Source organism: Peromyscus maniculatus, chromosome 7 (assembly GCF_049852395.1).
Source record: "Peromyscus maniculatus bairdii isolate BWxNUB_F1_BW_parent chromosome 7, HU_Pman_BW_mat_3.1, whole genome shotgun sequence".
NCBI classification, from domain to species: Eukaryota; Metazoa; Chordata; class Mammalia; order Rodentia; family Cricetidae; genus Peromyscus; species Peromyscus maniculatus.
Window position 1 is genome coordinate 4703416 of NC_134858.1, and position 26389 is coordinate 4729804.

Here is a 26389-nt window from a genome sequence, read left to right on the forward strand (position 1 = left end):
GCAGAGCCCTGACCACACTGCAGCTGCATTCCAAAATTCTGCTTTGAGAGTTTTACTCTCTGTCTTGTAAATGTTCCCATTCTTTAAACACGCCATCAACTGAGAGGTGGAAATGTACAAATGGGATGGTTGAGTCGGGGATAGGGGAAGTGTAGCTAGAGTTTTCCTACCTTGCCCACAGTCAGGACAAATCTCTCTCACCCGCCAGTCCCACAGCCGCTCAGACCCGACCAAGTAAACACAGAGACTTATATTGCTTACAAACTATATGGCCCTGGCAGGCTTCTTGCTAACTGTTCTTATAGCTTAAATTAATCCATTTCCATAAATCTATACCTTGCCACATGGCTTATGGCTTACCGGCGTCTTCACATGGTTTTTGTCATGGCGGTGGCTGGCAGTGTCTCCTTCCACCTTCCTGTTCTTTCTTTTCTCCTCTCTGTTAGTCCCGCCTATACTTCCTGCCTAGCCACTGGCCAATCAGTGTTTTATTTATTGACCAATCAGAACAATTTGTCATACAGACCATCCCACAGGAGGGAAGGAGATGGGGAGCCTGCGGAGGCAAAGCCCCCCACTTCAGGCAGTAAGGACAATGAGGAAGTCAGCTCCAGAATCTTTCCAGACATCCAGCTGGGCTTGGGTTTCAGCTCCAGTGTCTGAAGATCTTAGCACATACAAGAACCTAAGCCTGCACACAGAGCAAGCATCAAAGCATGCTGATGCTATGAACTTTCCCTTGTATTTAAATCAACATTTAAAGATTCATGTATTCTAGCAAAAATACTTTCTTCACACATTCTTTTAAAATTCCCTCTAAAGCACCTCATCTATAATGGGTGTAAGAAATCAGAGAAAGGACTATTGACAACATCAAGCTTTCCAAACTCTGGTAATGGAGTTGCCTTTGTGTGCTGGATGGATTTGTTGTTCTTGTGTCTTACCTGCACTAATAGTAGAAGTTCAGGCTCACCAGTCACTTTGAGGAAGTACACTAGAGATGCTGAGGTGAGGGATGAGTTAGGTGACACTTTGACCCACAGTTAGTTCACATGACTCTGAAGTAAAGAAAGGGATGATATCAACTGTGAGTCAGTCAGGATTTCACGTTCACAGATCCAGGCTAAAGGGCTATATAAAGCGGACTTTAGGGGAACTTGCAGTAAGGGAGCAGAGTGACCAGCAGACTCTGCCGAAAGGACCTGCTCACAATGAAGTTCCTTGTGCTGATGGTGGTCTTGCAGGTGTCTGTCTCTGGGGCCATTCCCGTGAATGAAACAAAATTTGCTGAGGTAAGTATTGACAGGATTGCCCTGGTTGAGCCTGTGTCTGTAATATTTACTGAATTTGCAAGCTTTATTTTGAAAAGTACTATTTGATTTGAAAATTAGCATAAATAGCTGTTTTATTTTTGGCATGTTTTGTTTTCTATAGAGGAATGTCAAAATGAAGTGATGATTTAAAAGAATCTTATTAAATTGGTGACTAATTGTGCCATCTCCAAAAGCTTTAGGTGAATAATTTTAGCTCAATATTCTTGGACTACACTTAAGATGGAGCGCTGTATTTTGATTGCCCACCCCATTTTGTCCTTTGTTTGCAGTAGTAATTTAATGTCCATTAATGATGTGAGATTTGGGCACGGCGTAATCTACGCAGATGCTTCAAATTTTCATGATAGTTACAGCATGCCCCTCTATGCTCGTTTACCTCAGATGTTCATTCCTAAGTATTTTGAAACAAGATTTGAAAAAATAGTACCTTTTTATAATGAAATAAAATGGAGCCCCTATTTTCTAAAATTACATACACTCCTTTTTGAGACAGGGTCTGCTGTGTTGTCTAGTCTGGCCTTGAACTTGTGGCCTCAGGTGGTCCTTCTGTATTGGCCTCCTTAGCACTTGGCTCTATTTTCTAACCTTATTTTTACTTTGTTTATCCAAGTCTTCCATTGTGTCAAGATTTTCCCCAAAGCTGTGGCTCAAGTCCAGACCTTCGAGCATGCCAGGCACATGCTCTAACACTGAGCTACCTCTCCCAACTCAGGAAAGTTTTCATGCCAGCCTAAATGGCTATAAATCTATAGACAATATAGACTTTGCCACTTACAGTGTACCCTTATACACTAGATGCCAAAATGGTGCTAAAAACCCAGAGGCAAGTCTGAAGAAGCAGAATAATAAATAGTTTTCCCACTGGGCTTTTGGGAATCTGACTAATTATTTATGACATGTTTAAATAGCATAGGAAGTTAAATTTTTTTCTTCCTTGTAATTGATTGTCTCAATCATAATAATGTAGGCTGTGATGAGAACATCTGGTTCAGGAGCACCAGCCTGCTGCTGACTATGCTTGCAGGTCCAACGGAAACCTGGCAGTGGGCACATGTGCACCTCAACTATATGCATTACTTGTGTTTTGTCCAGGAGTACTTGACGAGATATTACAGCTTTCAAGAGGACAGAATTCTGAAGACAAAATCCAAAACCAATGGAAACACTCTAGAAGAAAAAATCCAGGAAATGCAGCAGTTCTTTGGGCTGGAAGCGACTGGGCAACTGGACAGCCCGACTCTGGTGATAATGCACACACCTCGATGTGGCGTGCCTGATGTACAGTATCGTATGGCAGTGCCAGGGAGGTCACGATGGATGAAGCGTCACCTCACCTACAGGTAATGTCAGTGTATGCCAGTGAACTCTACTTTCCCAAGGGTGTGGCTTCTAGAAGCTTAAAACTTTTAGTTACTAGAAAGTTTTAAATCTAAGAGTAGCCTCTGTAAGTTGTTAGCACTACAGCGTTCATTGTTTCCAGGCTGGTAGGGTGGCTCAGTGGAGAAAGCGCTTGTCATACAGCCATGAGGACCAGAGTTCGGGTTCCAAGAAGCCATGTAAAAGCCATTGTAGGCATGGTGGCTGCCTGTAATCCCAGCACATGGGAGGCAGAAATAAGGGATGCCCAGGGCAAGCTGGCTAGCTAGACTAGCAGAATCAGGTTCTCTGGTTTTAGTTGAGAGACCCTGCCTCAATAAGCAAAGTGGAGCGTGACTGAGGAAGACATCTGAGTCAACTGCAGGCCTCTACACACACACACACACACACACACACACACACACACACACGTACGCACTACACACACACATATGCACTACACACACACCTACACACATAGGAACTCCTTATCTCTAAGAGGAAAGTTGCTCACTGAAAGAAGACTGGCACTATTTGCCTGTCAGTCAGTCAGAGCAGAAAAGCTGCAAACAAACAGAATGAAATGATCCAATTCAGAATAGAGATAAGACAGGAGAAGTCTGCAGAATATTAAAGATAGATAAATGTGGAATTGGGGCACAATGGCTATTTGTGTTTATGAAAGTGAATCTTTCACAATAATTACTAGTAAATTATAAATAAGAGGAAATTAAATTACATTTTGATTGATTAGAAAAAGGTTTCCAAAGAAAAAGTGGTTTGAACTTCAACAAACTTGTTTTCACGTGGACTGTGAGTATGTGAGGAAGTTCTTCCTGCAAGCGTGTGTGCAGAACTGAGAGGCTAGAAGAGACAAGATTAACCCTTGGTGTCCTGGTTGTTCTCCTCGTTTTTTAACATAGGATCTATAATTACACACCTGACATGAAGCGTGAGGATGTGGACAACATATTTCAGAAAGCTTTTCAAGTCTGGAGTGATGTGACCCCTCTGAGATTCAGGAAGATTTATTCAGGCGAGGCTGACATCATGATACGCTTTGCATTCGGAGGTACAGGACCTGAGCTTCCCGGTGCCATTTGTCAGGCTGTGTGACAATCATTTACGACACCATGTGATGCACCAAGTGCTGTGCTCTGTGGTGCTGTCCTTTGTCATGCCGTGGGACAGATGTAGCTGACTAATGACGTTCTTTTGTTTTAAAAAGCTCATGGAGACCCCAATCCTTTTGATGGCAGAGGTGGTACAATAGCCCATGCTTTTTACCCTGGACCTGGTATCCAAGGAGATGCACATTTTGATGAGGCAGAAATCTGGAGTAAAAGTTCTCAAGGTAGGAGAGAAGAAAAAATGAAAACTAACTATAACTAAATTTAAGATAGGTTCTGATCTTGAAAGAATAGATTCTGACAAAATATTATAGTCTTAAATAACAAATTCTGATTGTTCACCTCTAAATCAAATTTAATATTTTATGTATTTAGTCCAATTTGTCCTCATTGCAAATCAGGGGTATTGGGTATGATTGTGTTAGAGATCGTCTGTAAGAATCATCAAGATTATATGAACAAGTTCTGTACTGTAAACTCTTGGAAAGGTGAAAGCTGCTGTTTGAGTTTCGACCAGTAAAATCTATAAACTTAAAAACAAACACTAATTCTGTGATTGATTATATGTTAACAATTTCTTAGATTCATGATGACCTGCAAAGATATTTATAGAATATTTACTGATCCCTGTGGAGAAGTACAAGCTCATATGTAGTCTTGGAGCCTTGCATGATCTTGGGATACCATTTCCAGAATGTCCAATCAATCAATTGGGACTATAACTCACCATCCCACTCAGATAATGGGGACTGAGGTTAACCTATTATTTATTATATATTATTTATTATTAGAGGTAATCCCTAGTCTAAGAAAATTAAGCCATCATCTCAACAGCTTTTCTAATATTTCTTGGAAATTCTCAATTATACAATTCATTTATGTTGAAAACATAGGGAGAAATTCAAGTGTGGTCTCTCCACCCTGGACGCCCCTTCTCTGGCTGATTTTTTTTTCATATGAGGTATAGCTATATTTTTACATATACCATGTCTGCCCCAGGAAGGTAGACACACATCTAAAGCTTGGACACACAGCCAAGAGCTTATCACTTTTTGGATAAGGACATTTTGAAGGCTGCAGGAGAATGTCATATATGATCCAGTACTTGCTGAACTACAAATCCTCAACCAGACATGCTCCATGTGTCTGAGTTTTTTTCCAGGGATATTTGGGGGCTGCTTGTAAGCTCTTCAAGTAAGAATGCTTTGGAGTTCTAATGGACCCTAGAAACATAAATCAATGCAGCTGCTCTCACCTGAAGAGACGAAATAAAAGTCAGTGGCAAGTCTGTGGAAAATCAGGGACTAGAACATGTACTATTGGCTCCTGGCCTTATTTTTAAAATTAACTTGACTCTATATTTTAAAAAAGGTGATTCTGAAAATTCTATGTGGCCCAGGCTGGCCTTGAACTCATTCATGGTTCTTCTACATCACCTTCCTGAGTTGGGATACAGGCATGCAGTACCATGCCCAGTATTGATGTATTGTTTTGAACCAGTAATGAAGAGCCTGATCAATGCTTGTTGAGTTTCTGTTATGGTGTTGAGTGATATTTTTTATTCTGAGACAAAAAGGGCAAATCCTACCCAGGAGCATATGACCTAACAGAAACAGCAGACAAGCAGAAAGTCCCTGTTTGAAGATCCGGACTGATGAGAGTTAACTTTACAAAACATTATGACCTTGAATTCCTAGGCTTAGCCAGTCCCCCTGTCTCAGCCTCCTGAATGGTTAGAACAACAGACACATAACATTGTCCCCAGCTTTAAGAAATGTGAGGTACCAAACATATCTGTGGCTTTTGTTTTGGAAGATTCATGCCAGAACATATTCCATTTGTCTGGCAATGAAATGGTCCACAACTGTAGACAATTTTGGCTCCAAAGAGACAGTTTCAGACATTTTCAGTTGAAAACAGAAGTGGGCACTCATTACCTCCACGGAGTGGTGCAACTAGCGATGTCTGAATGTCTGTGACAGAGGGTTGCTCTGACAATACTTCTGCAGCCTATAATGACAATATTGAGACTGAGAAAAGCTATTGGAAAGAGTGGGGAAGTAAGTAAAGGCTTCTCAAATGTTCCCTCTGCTGTGTTAGATGTTGTATTATTTCCTTCAAAATGACAAGACAATGGGCTGGCGAGATGGCTCAGAGGTTAAGAGACCACACTGAGCGTATAGAGGACCTGAGTTCTATTCCCAACACCCGGGTCATGCAGCTCACAACTGCCTGTAACACTAGCCCCAGGCAGATCCAACAACTCTGGCCTCTGCAGGCACCTGCACTCAAGTGGCACAGCACAGCACATTCACAGTGGGATGACATTCAGCCACTAAAGGATGGACTCCTATCACATGGATGGAACTGGGTTATGAGTAAAAAGATCAGGCATAGGAAGATGACAACCACACTGTCTCATTCATATTGAGACATGAGAAAAGTTAATCTCACAAAGCTGAGAGCAGAATGGCGGTTACCAGTAGCCGAGGAGAAAGGGGAGGCAGGTGGGTAATGGTTGATCCATTAGTACTAAGTCACAGTTAGGAGCATGGAGCCCTGCTCTTGGCTCTGTGGCGCAGCAATACAACTATAGACAATAATAGGGTACTATTTATTTCAAAAGACTGGAAGAAAGTATTTTGAGTGTTTTTGCCACAAATAAATGGTACATATTTGAAGAGATAGATACATTTATTCTGTCTTAAACATTATGCAGTAAGTGTAGGCATCAAAACATCACACAGTACCCCACAAACATGTACAATTTCATGTATGAATTAAATAAAAAGTGATAGTCTATTTTACAACTTTATTTTTTTACCTTCTTGCCTCTTAGACACAAACCTGTTCCTTGTCGCTGTTCATGAGCTTGGCCATTCCTTGGGGCTGCAGCATTCCAACAATCCAGAAGCAATAATGTACCCCAGCTATGGTTTCCTTGACCCCAACACATTCCGCCTCTCTGCTGATGACATACGTAGCATTCAGTCCCTCTATGGTAAGTCAAACCTCATAATTTGCTGTACAAGGCCATGCATGTTTATGAATAATCTCTGATATCTATATTTGGAAAATTTGATTATCTCATTTTGAAGCCTGTGTGTACCCTGTGAGACAGGCTTCAGAGACACTGTCTTCATTTTGTCTCACGTTTGGAATGTTTCCTAACAGTGGTACCACGGCTCTGTTGATTGGGCTTCCAGAGAAAGGAAATTCAATTATTCTTGTCCGTGATGATGCAGCTCACCGGGACAAAATCTTCTGGGCATGCTTCTCATGAATTTCATAAGAAACACAACTGTTTTTTATTTTCCTTCAAGAAAAAGAATATTTAAAAAGGCTAGCTTTTCCTTTTACAAAATTCCCCCAAATGAACATCAAAATGTATTTTCAGGACCCCCAGTGAAAAAACCATCCTTGGCAAATCCTAGCAGTCCACCATCAACTGTCTGTCAGCAAAGCTTGAGGTTTGATGCTGTCACAACAATGGGAGATAAAATCCTTTTCTTTAAAGATCGGTATGATTATTTTCATATCTAATCAATGTTATGGGCTGTATGGTTAAATTTGTTAGTTTTTTAAATTTGTTTGTTATGGTTTTTTTTTTTTTGTCAGATTTTTGAAAGGATGTAGATCAAATTTGTAAGGCAGGAACATGGACTTGATTCCCAAGTTTTGGAGACATCTTAGATTTTTGAAGAACTGGCATGATGTTGTTTGTGTTAACTAGGAAGCTAGTGTGTGAAAAAAATTAAATTTGTAGTAGGAATCTGGCTGGAAATTAAAAGACAGGAAGTGGAGAAGCCCAGGTAAAAATGGTGAGGTCTCAGTGGTTGGGGAGATGGTTCTGTTGGCAAGGTACTTACTTGGTGTTCAAAGAAGAGGACCTGAGATGAATCCCCAGCACCCACATAGGAATGTCTGGGGCAGCTGCAGACTGTGAATCCCAGTGCAGGGGAAGGACAGCAGGGTCGCCGGAGCTTGTGGCGTCTAAACCAGTCTCATTGAACCCAAAAGTTCCAGGCTCAATGAGAACACATCTCAAAAGATAAGCATGGGACAGTGGTTGAGGAAGAAACCTGTGTACAAACATACATACATATACATGAACACCTACACACACACACACACACACACACACACACACACACACACACACACACACGCATGCACACACAGATAAAGTCTGGAATTAAGGCTTTGAAAAAGCTCCTGTGTTGGCTTCCTTGCATACTTGGAGAATTCCAGAATGACTCCCAGTCTCTGTTTTGGAGCAGAAATGGAGACAGATGCTGGGTTGTGGGGAAGGCAGTGAGAAAAGCTAATGTGTGGCAGTCAGGATAGATGCTTCTTCTTTTGAGATTATAAAACAGTAACTTCTTCCATTTATAAAACCAACTAACAGGTTGTGAGACCTCACTAGAATCTTAGATCCCTGGAGTCCAGGTTCTGGGTATTTCTTTTTTTGTGTTTCCTGTTTAAGTCATTGTCATTATCTGAACTGATTAAAGTTCTCTTTCATGGTGCTGTTATGCAGAAATCCAAGGAATAGAGTATGAAAATAAACACTGAATCATTTCACAAGTTCCCATTTGTGTTTTGAAGAATGTGAGTCTACAGCAATTTTTCGTATGTATTGAATGCATTTCCTGCCAGGTTCCTCTGGTGGAAACTTCCTTGGAGTCAAGCCACCAACGTCACTACAATCTCTTCCATGTGGCCAACCATCCCATCTGGTATTCAAGCTGCTTGTGAGACTGAAGGCAGAAATCAACTCTTTCTTTTTAAAGGTAACTCTAATGCTTGGTTCTGCCACTGAGAACACTTTAAGGAAAAGAATCAGTGAAGGAAAGGGTACCACTTTTTGTAGATAGAGACTAAAGACAGCACTCTAAATTTCTGTAATCATGGCTCTGAATGGTAAGTTGACGTACAAGCTCAACTATACAAGAAATACGCCCAACCTTTGGGATAGGTTATGAAATATGAGATGATGGAACTTAAAAGCATCCAAGCTATAGAGCCACAATAGGTAAACCAATGACTGAGAACAAAAACAGAAACATTTCTCAGTCACAGAGAACCTGCTTACCATGGATGGAATCTCAGGGTTACCCCCTTCCCACTCCAGCACAAATAAAATTAATTTGAGAACTCTGCACAAGAGAAATGTTTTATAGTAAGTCAGTATTTTTATTATTATTATTATTTTGGTGCGACTCTGTTGTTCCCTCTGTCTTTGTCCTCACAGATGACAAGTACTGGTTAATAAACAACTTAGTACCAGAGCCACACTACCCCAGGAGCATATACTCTCTGGGCTTCCCCAAGTCTGTGAAGAAGGTCGATGCAGCTGTCTTTGATCCGTTTCTCCGAAAGGTCTACTTCTTTGTGGATAAACAATGCTGGAGGTGAGGCCCCATGGCTGGTACCCTGCCCACTAAGGTTTGTGAGCAGGCACAGGACGGAATTTCCAGAAGGCAGTTTTTCTATGACAGTTTCAAATACCTTTGTCTTTCTTGGGGGGGGGGCAGCAAGAGGGAATGGGTCTAAAACAGTCACTGTCTGCCTGGTTCTTTTCTCCGAGCCTTTGGTTTCTGAAATATTTTCATTCTGGAGAGTGTCTGGACTCCAAGACTCCTTCCGGTAACTGGTGACCCCAGAACACAAAATAAGGAGCCTGCCCTTTGAGTGACAGAGAGGCAGGGGGAGACGAGGAGCTCATTCCAGTGGTAGCCTGGTTGTCTTACCTAATATCGAAGGAGAGGAATCATCGTCCCTGTCCCCTTCTGAGGAAAACAGTCAGGAGCTGCATTGCTTGCATGTTGACATAAGACATGGCAGAGAGTACTAAGATGGTAAAACCTCTGTGTTTTCTTGAATCTTTAAAATTCAAAATCTCATTTCTACTGAACGTCACATATTTGCCACATAAATTGGTCTGCCAACTTTAGCCTTCCTTGAGAAAGAGGACTTGTGATTTCACCAAATAAGACTTTCTGGAGAGGTGACAAACAGGTATAATGTATTGCAATCCAACATTCCTAAAAATTCATCTGATGACAGGCTCCCCTTTACACTTCCAACCGACCAAAGAATTTCCTTTTCCTAAATGCCAGAGGACCAGTGTCGAGCAAGCAACAGCTGGAGAACTAAATCGAGTGGGAAATAAGATAACAAGCATATTCAGTTGCCATGTGGAAGTCTAGAGAAAACCGACTCTTTTCACACAGTGGTAAAAGAGACTTTATAGGGGAAAAGTACAGAGACAACTAGCCAAACTAGTGGAAACACATGAACTGTGGACCACAAGCTGAGGAGCCCCCGTGGTACTGGACTAGGCCCCCTGGATAAGCAAGAAAGTTCTTTAGCTTGAACTGTATTGGGGGCCCAGGCAGTGGGATCAGGGACCTGTCCCTAGTGCATGAGCTGGCTTTTTGGAGCCTAGTGTCTATGGTGAGACACTTTGCACAGCCTTGGTGAAGGGGGAGGGGCTTGGACCTGCCTCAACTGAATCTACCAGGCTCTGCTGACTCCCCATAGGAGGCCTTGACTTGGAGGAGGTGGGAATGGGGGTTGGGTTAGTGGGAGGAAAGCTGCGGGGGGGCAGGAGGAGGGAGGAGAGGGGTATCTGTAGTTGGTATGTAAAATGAATAGAAAAATCTTTTAATTAAAAAAATAAAGTAATGCACTAGAGTGCATATTAATTGAAAGAGAGACTTTATGGACATACTAGGACCTCACTCTCCAGTGTGGACATGATGTGTTTCACTTTTAGTTTTTCTTTAACATGGATGTTCAAAACCTGTTGGTTCTGTGACTCTTTAGCCCTGCTTCTTTTCACCATGGGAGAAAATCAATAATTATGTGTCTTGCTAGAAAGGATTTTCAAAAATGGTGACAGGCAGCTAAGTCATTGGGCCAGTGAGTGCTGTCACACAAGTACCACGCCCTCTTCAATGCCGAGCTGCAGGGGACTCTGGGAGGGTGGAAGAGTTTGACTGGAGTCACCGTCCAAGTTTTGACTCCTGTGGTAACTTAGGGAGAATCAGCCAACTGTTTCGGTCTTTGAATTTTTCATGAGTACATTTACAACACTTTCAGGAAAGATGAATATCTGCTTCGTGTTGATGAAGTCCATATTCTCATTGTGCTCCTGCTGGCTATTTCCTCCCACAGGTATGATGTGAGGCGACAGTCCATGGACCCTACTTACCCCAAACCTATTTCTGCACACTTCCCAGGAATTGGGCCTAAAATTGATGCGGTGTTCTATTTCACAAGTAAGTAGCTGGGGAAAAGATTAGAAACCACATTTTCAAGTACGATGATGCAGACTGGGGTCCAGAGTGGGTGTAAGGTGCTCCAGTTCGTGGTGTGAATATGTTCAACTTCAGCCTGAGCAAACGTGTCTGTTGGTGTCACAGAGCTAAGACACAGCCCACGTTGTGTGAGATGTGCTGCACAACACATTTGACAGGAACGGAGATCGGCATTTGTTCCTTCTCTCCTGAGTGGACCAACATTTGAAAACAGATCTGAGTTCTCCCTAGCCTTTTCCTCCTTCAGGATCCCTGTGTGCTTGACCTGGACCCTGTGTCCTCTCTTGAGACCTCCACCCAGAGAGTGACTAGCTGGGAGTGAGAACAGGGTGCACTGACAAGGGCCCCAACATTGACATCTCAATCACACCTTCGGTAGTCCAGATAACCTTTAAAATCAGCTCTAAGTTTTAAAGAAACACAAGGAAGGATTAAAGGATTGGGTTTGTTTCCATTTTAGGACGCTATTACATCTTCCAAGGAGCCAATCAACTGGAATACAACCCCCTACTGCGTCGGGTCACCAAAAAGCTGGAAAGTACAAGCTGGTTTGATTGTTAGGAATGATGCAGTTAAGAGTGTTGGCCAGTTCTTCAGTTTAATAAGTACTTAGCACATGTTCACCGTGTGCTCAAGGTGTAACTGCATGGCGGATGTAACATGAAATAAGGTGAGGTGTACAGGCCACAGCTAAATATTTACACAGAAAAATGCTTTCTACAAAGTTTAACCTCTTTTGGTACATTTTTCACTTGATTCAATTCTTAATTTTGAAATTAGCTATCTCCAAAGGCAGCCAGGTTTGTCTGTAGGTGTTTTCTAACAACCACAAGTGGGAAATTAGAATTACTTCCTTGTCTTTACTGAAATTTAATATGTATTATTTTGTCAAATAAATTTAAAGAAAGTAGTTGGCTTTTGATTTTTTCTTTAGAAAATGTGCGTGTGCGTGTGCATATGTGTGTGCGTGTGCGTGTGCATATGTGCGTGTGTGTGTGTGTGTGTGTGTGTTGACTGCATGTGTGTATGCGCACCACGTGTGTGCAGTGCTGGAGAGGTCGGAAGAGGGCATCCGATCCCTAGACACCGGGGTCACAGGTGCTTATGTGCAGCCTTGTGAGTGCCGGGGCTTGAACCTGGATCCTTGGGAAAAGCAGCTGTACTCTTAGTCTCTGTGTCGCTGCTCTGGTCTTGGGGTTTTTAATATTTTTCTTGAAAAACAGAATGAATTTTGAAAATAACTCTGGCTCCCAAATAAAAAGTCTTTCTGTGACTCCTATACCAAGGAGTCAATCGCGATGTGACAGCAACAAAGAGTTGGAACTTAAAGTCCTTCTGATCAATTGTGTAAGGACAGCGTTTAATCCTAAGACAAGGAAGCATTCTCTAGCCTGCACATGACCCCAAGAATAACTGAGAGGAGGGGGGGATGGGATGGGATGTCCGTTCTTGTTAGATGTGTTGTGTGGCTCACTGCACACCAGAGCGGCTGCGCCATCGCTGTGTGACCTTACAGGACACTGGCCTCCTTAAATATAGGAGGAAGTGTGGGTAGCACACACCTCTAAGTTTGTTGTGAGGAGAAATACAACCTGGTGGCCCCTCGTGCCTGTGTCCTGTATTGCCCTGACACCTAGGCTCCCTGTCCTCTCCACTGTGCATGCTGTAGTGCTCGCCTTTAAAGCTTACAAGTTTGTGAAATATGTCCAGTCTTAAAACTGACTGATATATGGCCCCAGATACAAAAAGCCCTCCATAGCAGATGAAGAGTGAGCTGAGCTGAAGTAATAGGGATGAGGGGAAGGGGCTCCTTAGCCTTCACATCTCAGATGAGTGTTGATCATCATCATCAGCTTGATGGGATCTGGGATCATATAACAGAGCCATGAGGATCATCCAAAGAAGACAGACTGTGGGAGGAATTCCCGCTTTTGGAATGGATGGCAGGCTGACTACATTAAATCACACCCATCGTGGAAAGAGCAGCACTTCGTCCTTACGAGGACAGAGACTTAAATTCTGGTTACAGGTTTGCATTTCATGTACATAATGCTTCTGCCCAAACTATCGCCCAGGGACTTACAGAACACCTTATTCATCATCATGGTGTTCTGCACAGCATTGCTTCTGACCAGGGAACTCATTTCACGGCCAAAGCAGGATGGCAGCAGTAGGTCATGTTTGTGCTCATGCAGTTCACTGATCTGATAATGCTCCATACAGTCCTGACACAGTTGACATGATAAAACACTTGCTCCCTAGGCTGCTGTAAGCCTGTGGTTAATTTCTAGATTTTTTTTTTCTTTTCAGTGTTAGTGATGAACCTAGGGCCTTGTGTATGCTAAAAAGGCACTCTATCTTCAAGCTACATCCTCACTGTTATTAAGATTCTGAAAAAGACGGCCGGGCGTGGTGGCGCACGCCTTTAATCCCAGCACTCGGGAGGCAGAGGCAGGCGGATCTTTGTGAGTTCCAGGCCAGCCTGGGCTACCAAGTGAGCTCCAGGAAAGGCGCAAAGCTACGCAGAGAAACCCTGTCTCGAAAAAACAAAAAAAAAAAAAAAAAGAATAGCCAACATTTTATGCCGGGCGTTGGTGGCGCACGCCTTTAATCCCAGCACTTGGGAGGCAGAGCCAGGCGGATCTCTGTGAGTTCGAGGCCAGCCTGGGCTACCAAGTGAGCTCCAGGAAAGGCGCAAAGCTACACAGAGAAACCCTGTCTCGAAAAACCAAAAAAAAAAAGAAAAAAAAGAAAAAAAAAAAGATTCTGAAAAAGAGCCGGGCGGTGGTGGCGCACGCCTTTAATCCCAGCACTCGGGAGGCAGAGCCAGGCAGATCTTTGTGAGTTCGAGGCCAGCCTGGGCTACCAAGTGAGTTCCAGGAAAGGCGCAAAGCTACACAAAGAAACCCTGTCTCGAAAAAAAACAACAAAAAAAAAAGATTCTGAAAAAGTTGATTTTGGTAGCTTGGTGCTAGTGTTTTTGTTTGTTTGTTTTTTTTAAACACTAACAACTAGTGTTGCTAGGTGTTGCTTTTATGAAAGGGGATATTTGATTGTCCTTATTCTATCATGCTAGGTGACAGGGCTCTTAAATTATTAATGTTAGTGTCAACAGCAAAAAGATATTTAAGACCCTAATTGGTGCTACTATTCTTACAGTAACTTTGTCAAAAATAGTTATTTCAAAAAACATAGTATTTATATGTAGCGGTAACGCCCGCATTACCGATAACCGTTCACCATGTCCGAGCGAAGGGCTGCGGATTAAAAAATAGAGACAAGAGACAGCGGGTCATTCGTACGATTGGATGTCGAATGCCGTTTATTGAAAGAGGGAAGAAACCTTAAATACATACAGGCTTACAGCACAAATGGAGGAACCCCTGGAGGGCAGAAGTTCACTGTCAATGGTCTACATTCCAGACCCAATGTTCTATATTCTTGCATCTAAGTAGTTAACGCCCAAAATGCAGGATACACAACAAGGAACTTCCCTTAAGCATTCAGAAGGGTGGATACCGGCAGGGAATCTGAATAGGGAGGACACAAGGAACTTCCCTTAAGCATTCAGAAGGGTGGATACCGGCAGGGAATCTGAATAGGGAGGACATCTGATCAAGGTCAAGCAAGCAAGGCCGCAGCCACTCCCAGTCGGGGGCCAGGGCCCATGGCACCCACAGGTCCCCCCTTTTTAATAAATGAGCTTCTGACTTAGGTTGCGTGGGACCAGCAGACCACCTTACCCGTCATAGAGACACCTGCCTAGGCCACACAAGTGCTCTGTCTTAGGTTGATGGCAGCCCCCCAAGCATTACCCGTCTCTGAATACTCATTATCATACAGACTCAACCACGTGAGCTGTAGAGTGACTGCTGCCAAAGATCTCAAAGTGGCACTGGGCTTGCAATCTGTGCGACACAGAAAAGACCAACAGAAGTCCTAACCCATCCATAGCCAGAAGGCTACAGGCAATTGAACCATTCCCTATTTAAACAAGCCTTACCGCAAATAGGAGTCCTGTAAGGTGGTATCCCAAGCAAATGGAACTTGAGTTTTAAAATTTACAACTTACAAAGCCAATTATAATGTATAAAAGTGGAATTAAATTTATCATGCCCAATAAGAAGAAAGATTAACTAACTGTGGTAGCTACTTTTGCTGCCAGGGTCTCCATTGTGCTAGCTGTAGTAACCAATTATGAAATAGCAATCCCAGAAACAATAGCAGTAGTGGCCACCACTGCTATAACAGCAGCAATGGCAACAGCGATGTCAGAGTCTCTTCTGGAGCGTGTGAGCATCATCTGTGTCTAGCTGCCACGGTCCACTGGCATGGACACGGCTCCAGGAACACGAACCACCAAGGCCCATTTTTCTTGATCCCAGCACTACTTAGGCTGGCAGGTCTGCAAGAGAACAACTGAGAAACATAAAGAAAACAGAAAACAAAAACAGCAAACAAGGAGCAGAACTAATGACCTCAGTAATGGCTACATTCAGGCTCACAAATTTTGAGGTATCTTTAGAAAGGCTAGATGAATTTCAGGAGGCAAATAAATGTTGCACAGAGCCATTCCTGAAAAGTAGGTACTACACCAGCTTGAGGGGGGTTGCAAAATGCGAAAAAGGCTTAGCTGGCATGCTACTGTTTACGACTGAAGTTCATTGACCTTCAGAGTTATCCTTAATCTCTAAGGTGTGGTACATTCTCAATGTTTTTTGAAAAAAGTTACCATACATTACCTTCTGAGGAATCCAACCACATGGCTGCAGTTCCTAGGCTTAGAATAATGTTTGCCAAGGCTGGCCGTATTGGGCTCTCAATCCCCATTGGCATCAGAAGGGGAGAGTTTTTTACGAAGGCCCAATAGGTCTCTGTCATGTTGGGATTCAGCAGCAGCCACAGGGCGCACACAGCGTTCAGGAACCCAAAGAGGAACTTCATTGTCCTCTGGAAAGACACAAACAGATCCCCGGGCCCACACCAACACCGGATCGGGTCCCCTCCAAGTGCCAGAAGAAAGATCTTTCCATCGCACCAGAGGATGATTTGCAACAGGAGCCCTCCAGTGCTTATCTGCAGCAGATACTCCAGCAGAATCCACCGATAAAAAATTTAAAATATACAAAACAAGGGAAAGAATAGAATGTGGAGGAGAGATGAGCCCCTAACTCCCCCCTTTTTACTTTAGCAATATAAGTTTTTAAGGTACGATGGCAGCGTTCTACTATAGCCTGCCCTTGAGGATTATAAGGAATACCAATCTTATTAACAATAGAAAAATCTTGGCAGAATTTTGAAAATCCCATACTACTGTAGGCGGGACCATTATCAGTCTTTATGCATTTTGGCACTCCCATGTAAGCAAAAGCATGAAGACAATGATTCTTTACATCCTTAACTTTTCCCCTGAATGGACAGAAGCAAAAATTAGAGAAGAATATGTATCAATAGACACATGGACATATTGTAATTTTCCAAAGGAAGGCACGTGCGTGATGTCCATCTGCCACACATGATTAGGTAAAAGTCCTCGAGGATTAACTCCCAAATGAGGAACAGGTAAAAATTCCATACAAATAGGGCATGATTTAACTATCTGGATGGCTTGTTCCCGGGTTATGCCTGTATGATAACGGAGAGATCCAGCATTAAGATGATAACGCTGATGCAACTGAGTAGCCTTATCAAAGGCAGAACAGACTACTGTGACAGCCATACGAGTAATGGCGTCAGCCCTCTGATTACCTTCACTTAGAGGTCCAGGCAATTGAGTATGAGCTCTAATATGGCCCACATAAAGGTTATGTGAGCGAGACCATATAAGTCCTTGCACTTGCAATAAGTATTCATGAATGGAAGAAATGGATGGTATGTAGACTGTTGTTTCCAAAGGCATAATGGCATGTGCCACATATTGACTATCGGTATAAATATTTACACTCTCATCAGAAAACATCTGCAAAGCAAGCAACAGCGCCTGTACCTCTGCCACCTGGGCAGAAGTGCCCTGGACTTTTATTCTCTTTACTATGTTACCAGAAACCACCACAGCAAAACCACGTGAAGTGCCATCAGTAAATACCACACGGGCCTGAGGAATAGGAGTCATTTGTACTATCTTGGGAAATATAACAGGATGCAATTTAAAAAATTGACACACATCATTGGAGGGGTAGTGAGTATCAAACTGACCCTGCATGGAGCATGTCAATATGGCCCAATCATTGTCATTAGCTTGCAACCATGTTACTTGAGACTGGGTGTATGGGGTCACCACAATATCTGGCTCCTTACCAAAAGTTTGAACACTGATTTTGATTCCCTTAAATATAATCTGAGCGACAGCCTGTGGATAAGGAGTGATGATTTTTGCTGGAGAAGCTGGGGAATGTACCCATAAAATAGGACCTGTTTGCCAAAACACTCCAGTAGGTGAATGAGTAAAACAAAATATCAAATACAATAAAGGAGAATTAAGATCTATATACTGTATGTGAGCCTGTTCCAGGGCCTCTTGCACATGTTGTAGGGCTACACGTCCTTCAGCTGTTAATTTACGGGGAGATGAAGGGTCAGGGTCGCCCTTTAAGACATCATACAAGGGGCGAAGCTGACCTGTTGGAATTTTTAAAGTGGGCCGAAGCCATTGAATATCTCCCAGAAAGGTTTGGAAATCATTAAGTGTGCGTAGCTGATCCATGCGCAGAGTAATCTTTTGTGGGCATATGCCCGTGCGTAACAATTCATGACCTAAATAATGATAGGGAAAAGATACCTGTACCTTTTCTGGGGCTATCTGTAAATTAGCCAAGCTAAGAACCTCTTGTAAATAAGAAAAGGCATCAAAAACAAGTTTTTTATCTTTAGCAGCCATTAATATATCATCCATATAGTGAATTATATAAACACCTGGAAAAGCTTTTTGAACTGGAGCTAGGGCCAAAGACACATAAATTTGACATATAGTAGGGCTATTGGCCATTCCTTGAGGCAATACCACCCATTGATATCTCTGATAAGGTTCCTTAAGATTTTCTGAAGGAACACTGAAAGCAAAGCGAGGACTGTCCTTGGGATGCAAAGGAATGGTGAAGAAACAATCCCTCAAGTCAACCACAATTAAGTGCCAATGCTTAGGAATTGCCACAGGGGCAGGCAAGCCAGGCTGTGTTGCTCCCATGAGAAGCATGGTTTTATTTACAGCTCTAAGATCCTGTAACAGCCTCCATTTTCCTGATTTCTTTTTAATAACAAATATAGGTGAGTTCCAAGGTGAAGTGGAAGGAATGATATGTCCAGCATCTAACTGCTCCTTAACCAATGCATACGCAGCCTCCAATTTTTCCTTAGCAAGGGGCCACTGCTCCACCCATACAGGGTCATCACTCTTCCAAGTGATTTTTATCAGTTGTATTATTGAAGGCTGCTGTGCAGTGACCTCTATGGAAAAGACCCTAATCCTCTAGTATCGCCAGGACCCCTAGTGACACAGTTTTTGTCTGCCTCAGGGAGCAGGTCTCCTTGCAACATATTCTCTAAGCCTTTGTCCGGGCAGTAGCCCTGACTCTTTAGCATCTGTTGTACAGGCTGTGTAGTAAGCACTGTTCTCATACCATTTAACACATCCCATCCCCACAAGTTTACTGGAATGTCAGGTAGCACAAATGGTTGAAAAGTTCCTGTATGACCTTTTTCATCCTTTTAATTTAAAAGTAGCTTGCTCTGTAATGGCGTCTGAGCTGTGCCGATACCTTGTAGGTGAGAGGTATAATTTTTAAGGGGCCAATTGGGATCTCAGGATTCTTGTGAAATTATAGATATATCCAGTACCAGAATCCAATAATCTTTCAATCTCAATCCCATATAATTTTATTTTTAATTTAGGCTGTTTATCATTGATAACTGTTTGTTAAAACACCTTTTTCCCTGTACTTCCAAAGCCTCCAGTTCTATATATCGGCGCCATTTTGAATTTAAAATATGAAAGCAATAATAATTGAGCAATTCTATCACCAGCTTTTATTTCCATGGTCCTTTTTTACATATGCCAATTATAAAAGCATTAAATACAATCTCTGTAGGATTTGAAAAGGTAAACTTTAGGTAATACTCTTAAGTATTTTTATAAAATCTTAAAAAGAGGATTCTTTTTTATAGATCCCAAATAACACATTAGCACAAATAGCCAATTATTAACAATATGGACCAAACAATTTACCTGTATTTTATTTACTGGAAAATTAATTTTGTAACCTCTTTATCAGGAAGAGATTATCATTTATGGGTTTATCTTAGCAACATTATTTAATAAGCTAACAACCCAAACCATTTCAGGTGTTATATTTTTATAGAATTAAACCAAGAATTTCTAGAAAGCAACTTAAATTGTAGAGCCAAATTTTCAGTAATGATCAACAAACAAGAGCACATCTAATATATAGTTCAAAATTATGAATCCTGTTCCTTTAGTTTATCTACCATGAAAATCCAAACATTTATCAAGACAATCAAAAGAACAGAACATCCTTTATTCAAACAGCATTGATTTAGCATTCAATGTCCTGACCGAAACCATTTTTTACCAGAAGTTAGGCCCGGTTTAAAATTTTAGCGCTAGTCCCTTTCCAGCCCCAGCTCGCTGGCTCTGCCCAGTGCTCAGGCTCTATTGCCAGCACCTGCCTGGGCCGCAACCCATCACGGCTCTGCCTCCCACCGGCGTGTACCTGTCCGCCCGCTGCTTCGGGCCGTCTTGTATGTGCTTCACACGCCTTTGTCCGCCACCGCTGCTGGGCGCGCCCCGCACACACAAACTCACGTTTAAACTTCCTACTCCCATGAAGGGACTACCCAACAATGAGTCATTCCCACCATAAGGGAAAAACAGAAAAACATTTCCCATGAAGGGATCCTAAATATTGAATTATTCCCACTCTGAGGGAAAAATAAAAAACATTTGAACCCAAATTAAGCAAACAGACAGCAAAACTTTAAGCTCTGGGCTCCCTTGTTGTTCAGCCAGCAGCAATGAGGCCTACCTGCCGATTCTTTGTAATTCAGATGCTGCCGCTCTGCACTGGCAGGAAGAAAAAACTCAAGAGTTTTCAGCTATCCTGAAAACTCTACAACTGGAAAAAGTCTTTACGTTCTCCATTACCACTGAGAAGAGGCTTCTCTCTTTCCTTCATCCTTCCTCTACAGGGCCCAAATCTTTAGGCCTAGTTTCAAAAATTTTTCCCCTTTTTACCGGGAAAATCCTTTTTTCTTGATTAAATTTTTTCCCCCATTTTTAACGGGAAATTTCCTTTCCTTCCCTCTTCTTTATTGGGAAGATTTCCTTCTTTTTATTTAAAATCTTTAGCTGTCTTGCCCTTTCTTAATTTTGGTGCCTTCCTGCTTCAACAGTCCAATTAACTGACTGTGAGCTAGCTGTACCCATTTCAATTCACTCTTACCTTTAAAATGCCGGCTGGCCTTCCAAGAGTGTCCGTCAGCTGGTCCTTCTTACTCAGATCTCGGTAGGAACCTCCATCTGTAGCGGTAACGCCCGCATTACCAATACCCGTTCACCATGTCCGAGCGAAGGGCTGCGGATTAAAAAATAGAGACAAGAGACAGCGGGTCATTCGTACGATTGGATGTCGAATGCCGTTTATTGAAAGAGGGAAGAAACCTTAAATACATACAGGCTTACAGCACAAATGGAGGAACCCCCGGAGGGCAGAAGTTCGCTGTCAATGGTCTACATTCCAGACCCAATGTTCTATATTCTTGCATCTAAGTAGTTAACGCCCAAAATGCAGGATACACAACAAGGAACTTCCCTTAAGCATTCAGAAGGGTGGATACCGGCAGGGAATCTGAATAGGGAGGACATCTGATCAAGGTCAAGCAAGCAAGGCCGCAGCCACTCCCAGTCGGGGGGCCAGGGCCCATGGCGCCCACATTTATATTAAAATTGACTTAGCAGACTCAATAGATAAAGTATTTTCTTAATTCCCACTAGGGCAAATGTTTTCTGAGATAGCCTAACAAATAAAAGCTCTTTAAAGTCTTGGTGGTTTTTAAGGATAGAGAGGTGGCCATGGACCAACTGTGAGAACTTCCTATTAATAGGTGGATTCTATTAATTTAAAAACTCTAACATGATCTTTATTTAAAGGTGTTTCTGCCACTCACTCTCTAAGACCTTCTTTTCTGGCATGCTCTTGGTTAGCATGACCATCCTTAAGATTTTGAAGACATTGTGCATGTCTTTAATCTCCTATTTTTCCACTTTTAAAAAGCCTAAAATGCTTTAAAATGAGCTCTCTTTTGTTTTGTTTTAGAAAAAATAGATGTTATGGCAATAATTTATCTCTGTCCCCCAATAAAATTTATCTGAGGATCAGAGGATAAAGGTCAGCCACTATTAGTAAAAACAGAAGTCATGGAATGTTAGCACACGCCCTTAATCTGTCTGGATCTCTGTGTGTTCAAGGTCACACTAGGGAACAGAGCCAAGCTTGGTGACAAACATCTTTAATCCCAGTACCAACCATAGAGACCTGGAGGTCTGTAAAGATAGACAGTGACGAGGAAGTGAGGAAGCTGGGCTGAGAGCTGACAAAGAAAGGGCAGAACAGCGAGGCAATAAAGGCTTGGGTAAGACAGGAAGTAGCTCGCACTTTGGGAGCTGCGTCATGGTGAGGTAAGGTTAGTTGGTGGTTGTTCGAATTTTTCTGATCGCTGTCAGATTTTCACCCCTATTTCTGGCTCCGTGTTTTCTTATTTAATAAGACAGCTTAGAAATTCGTCTACAAGATGTTTAAAAAATGTTTGTTCCTTGTTTTTGTGAATTGTCTTTTATTCTGAAAATCTTCAGTAATTATCTCTTTTGTAATGTTTTTCTTAATCATTTGATTGTCTCCTACTGAGACTCAAATAAAAAACCATTCATTGTTTGTTACAGCCCCTTATTCTTTCAACTACTCTTTGAGACTTCAGTTTATCTTGCTCTGATGTTCCCTGGACCATTTTCACATCTATGTTCAGTTTTAGTAACAATCTCTTCACTTGCTTGTAATCACCTCTTTTTTAAAAATTTTGTTTACTTTATTTTATATGTATGTGTATGTACTTGAGTGGATGTATGTGACTATGTGCATGCAGTACCTGAAGAGACCAGAAGAGGGCATCAGATTCCGTGGACGGAGAGTTACAGGTAATTGTGACTAACACAGGTGCTGGGAACTGAACTCTGGCCTTGCGTAAGAGCAACAGTGTTCTTAACGGTGAGCCGTCTTCCCAATCAACTGTTTAGCCTGTTCATTCTGGATTTACATTTGAGCAAAGAAGTGACCATTCCAAAGTTCCCATCAAGACTTCTGCATATGTAAGTGTAGATGGATCTTTCTTTGGAATGCCAGCTTATAAAAGACTAATTATTAATTATGAAAGCTTGACCTTAGCTAGGCTTGTTTCTAACTAGTTCTTATAATTTAAATTAACCCATATTTTTAAATCTACATTCTTTTATGTGGCTTGGTTACCTATACTCTGTACTTCTCCTCTGTGGTAATATATTGTGAACCCTAATAAAGCTTGCCTGAGGATCAGAGGACAGAGTCAGCCACTAGACTAGACATAGAGACCAGGCAGTGGTGGCACACACCCTTCATCCTATCACTCAGGAGGCAGAGATCCCTCTGGATCTCTATGAGTTCAAGGCCACCCTGGGAACAGAGCCAGGCAGTGGTGGCACACACCTTTAATCCCAGTACTGGGAAGCACACGCCTTTAATCCCGGTACTGGGAAGCACACGTCTTTAATCCCAGGAAGTGACAGCAGAGCGGAGAAAGGAATATAAGGCTGAGGAAACCGAAGCAGTCCACCTGAGATCCTTTGGGTGAAGACTCAGGATTTCAGTCAGAGGATTCGTGGAGTTGTGAGATAACAGGGGTGGCTGTGGCTTGATCTGCTTCTCTGGTCTTTCAGCTTTCACCCCCAAATCCAGTACTAAGTTTTGTTTTAAAAAAGACAGTCTCAGATTTGAACAGCACTCTTCCTGCTTCCTCTCTGTCCAGCTTGAGACGACTTCCTTCTTCCTCCAAGAACTCTGTCTCTGAAGTCCCACTTAATGTTTCCTGCCTAGCTATTGGCCACTCAGTTCTTTATTAAACCAACCACAGTGACACAACATCTTCACATAGTGTAAAGGAATAGTTCACAACATGTAAGTGAGGCCAAGGGAAAATTTCCACATAGGCTCTTAATTTATGACTTTGAACAACATGTTCTCATCTCTGTATTTGAGCAAAATATGACTTTCTAAAAATGTAAAACAAACAACAAGAATCACCAAGAACCTGTAAAGTGTGTGCTAGAGTAGAAAGGTGTGGAATTCTTGTGCTAGTCTGATGCTTAATGTGAATTTTGTTGAAAAGGACTGAGGAGTTCGTGAGCAGCAAGATTTTAAAGATTTGTCTGGGATTTGGAACTCTGACTGAACTTTGAGAGGGAGGAGTCTTGGGGTGCTTATGAATCTTTCATAGCATGTGTCCTAACTGGGTCACATCTAGATACTGTGAGCGGGAAGATGGTGGCTGAACAACAGGGCTTAGAAATGGGACACGCAAGTCTGAAACTCGGAAAGATCGCGAGAGATGCCCCCCATTGAGGACTATCAAATACTGAGTCTAGAGACCCCTCTGTGTGCACGTGCCCTGGCATCTGCTGGAGATCAGAGGACATGGTCAGGTTGGCCCTGGCCTTTCACCTCGCTTCAGACAGGGTCTCTTACTAGGCCAGTCTAGGTGGCTGCAGGCTCCTGGGAATTCTCTTGTTTCTGCCTCCCATCTCCACATGAGACTCCTGGAATTACAGACACACATACTATCACACTTGCCTTCTGTGTGAGTTCTGTGAAGCTGCACTTAGGTCCTCACACCCATATGACAAGCACTTTATCCATTAAACCATCTAACCAGTCCCAGAATTCAGTTTCTAAGAATGTGAACATCTGGACAATAAAATGTGTGAGGTAGGTTATATCTGGGCTAAAGGAATGCTATTAACAGAGTGCATGAAGGATTGGGATTAACTAAAAAATTGCAGCAAACTCTATTTTTGTTTGTTCTGGGTTTGATTGTAAAATATTTTGCTAATAAATTAGAATAAACATTTTAACACTTTCTGATCTTCAATGTCTTAATCTGTAAATGAGTATACTAACGTTACCTTGCAATGTAGGTTACAAGATTAGCTGGAACAGGAACAGAGTGGGAGAACAAGGAAAGAAATACCATTATAAATGAAGGCACTATGGGAATAGGGAGAAGCAGAGTGCTAGGGAGGTTCCCAGGAATCCACAATGATGTCTCCACCATAGACTACCGGTAATGGTCGAGAGGGTGCCTGAGCTGATCTACTCTGGTGATCAGATGACTGAATACCCTAATTGTCATCATAGAACCCTCATCCAGTGACTGATGGAAGCAGATGCAAAGATCCACTGTCAGGTCCCAGGTGGAGCTCCAGGAGTTCAATGGATGAGAGAGAGAAGGATTCTATGAGCAAGAGATATGGAGACCATGATTGGAAAAAGTACAGAGACAACTAGCCAACTAGTGTTTTCACTAGTGGAAACACATCAACTGTGGACCAATAGCTGAGGAGCTTCCATGGAACTGGACTAGGCCCTCTGGATAATCGAGAAAGTTCTTTAGCTTGAACTGTTTAGGGGGCCCCCAGGCAGTGGGATCAGAACCTGTCCCTAGTGCATGAGCTGGCTTTTTGGAGCCCAATGCCTATGATGAGACACTTTGCACAGCCTTGGTGCAGGGAGGAGGGGCTTGGACCTGCCTCAACTGAATGTACCAGGCTCTGCTGACTCCCCATGGGAGACCTTGCCTTGGAGGAGGTAGGAATGGGGGATAGGTTGGGGGGGGGAGGCTGGGAGGGTGGGAGGAGGGAGGACAGGGGAATCTGTGGTTGGTATGTAAAATGAATAGAAAATCTCTTAATAAAAAAAGGGAAAAAAATAAAAAAAAGATTACACATAATCTGTGCAGTGTGTCAGAGGCATAGTAAGTGACTGGAACCTGCCTTCTTTTCTTCCTTCTTTCATTTCTTTGTTTCTTCCATTCTTTCCTTCCTTTATATTTTGAGGCCGGGTCTCCTATATCCCAAGCTGACTTTAAAACAGCTATATATCTGAGAATGATCTTGAACTTGGGATTCTTCTCTTCCACCTACCAAGCAGTGGGACTGCAAGCATGCAGCACTGGAGATCAAACCCAGGGATTCATGGAGCCAGGCAGGCACCCTACCAGCCGAGCAACATCTGCAACACCCAGGCACACACAAAGGTAGGCAAACACCCTACCAGCTGAGAAACATCTGCAACACCCAGGCACACACAAAGGTAGGCAAACACCCTACCAGCTGAGAAACATCTGCAACACCCAGGCACACACAAAGGTAGGCAAACACCCTACCAGCTGAGAAACATCTGCAACACCCAGGCACACACAAAGGTAGGCAAACACCCTACCAGCTGAGAAACATCTGCAACACCCAGGCACACACAAAGGTAGGCAAACACCCTACCAGCTGAGAAACATCTGCAACACCCAGGCACACACAAAGGTAGGCAAACACCTTACCTGCTGAGGAACATCTGCAACACCCAGGGATTCATGGAGCCAGGCAGGCACCCTACCAGCTGAGCAACTTTTTTTCTCTTTTCTCAAAGAATAATTATGCTATATGTGTCTTTTATGAGCATGTTACACACTCTTAGAAGACCTAGAGGCATCTATCACCTAAAATGTTATTGGATGATGAATGTTCTGGCCCTGGTACCCTTCTTTCCATAGTGTGGGTTTAATGAGAAACAGGCTGACACACATCAGCTCACTGGCATTTGGAGAGTAAGCGTTGCCCCGGGATACATCCGAGCCTAAGTTTGGATGTTCCCACAACTCAAACCTCCATTCTGTCATTCTTACATAATGTGACCCATCCAAAGGATGTGTCACTGTTAACAAAGCCATGACTCAAAAGAAGATTTCCTCAGAGCAGTGACAAAGAAGTTCATAACTTCATGTTCACGGATTTTTCATGCAATGAACAGTACTGATTACAGGTGTTTGAGAAAGAAAATAAAAACGTGAAAACTAAGTCCTGTAATAAGACAATTATTAATTACATTTAAAATTTTACTGTTATCACTCAGCCAAGGGAGTATCCCAGACTTCTATG

General features: G+C 42.6%; 1 protein-coding gene across 1 annotated transcript; it reads left to right on the plus strand.

The window, feature by feature from the left end:
* The first annotated feature begins 1156 nt into the window (after positions 1 to 1156).
* Positions 1157 to 12055, plus strand: Mmp12 (matrix metallopeptidase 12). Its single transcript, XM_006983764.4, has 10 exons — positions 1157 to 1292; positions 2427 to 2674; positions 3614 to 3762; positions 3919 to 4044; positions 6660 to 6821; positions 7218 to 7341; positions 8480 to 8613; positions 9075 to 9234; positions 11003 to 11106; positions 11606 to 12055. Exons 1-10 carry the CDS (start codon positions 1212 to 1214, stop codon positions 11704 to 11706), a joined length of 1389 nt encoding a protein of 462 aa, XP_006983826.1. The 5' UTR covers positions 1157 to 1211; the 3' UTR covers positions 11707 to 12055.
* The last annotated feature ends 14334 nt before the right edge of the window (positions 12056 to 26389 follow it).

Coding starts and splice junctions, on each gene's coding strand:
- Mmp12 (XM_006983764.4), top strand. CDS start 1,212: ATGAAGTTCCTTGTGCTGATGGTGGTCTTGCAGGTGTCTGTCTCTGGG. Junction 4,045..6,659: donor CTGGAGTAAAAGTTCTCAAG/GTAGGAGAGAAG, acceptor CTTGCCTCTTAG/ACACAAACCTGTTCCTTGTC. Junction 8,614..9,074: donor TCAACTCTTTCTTTTTAAAG/GTAACTCTAATG, acceptor TTGTCCTCACAG/ATGACAAGTACTGGTTAATA.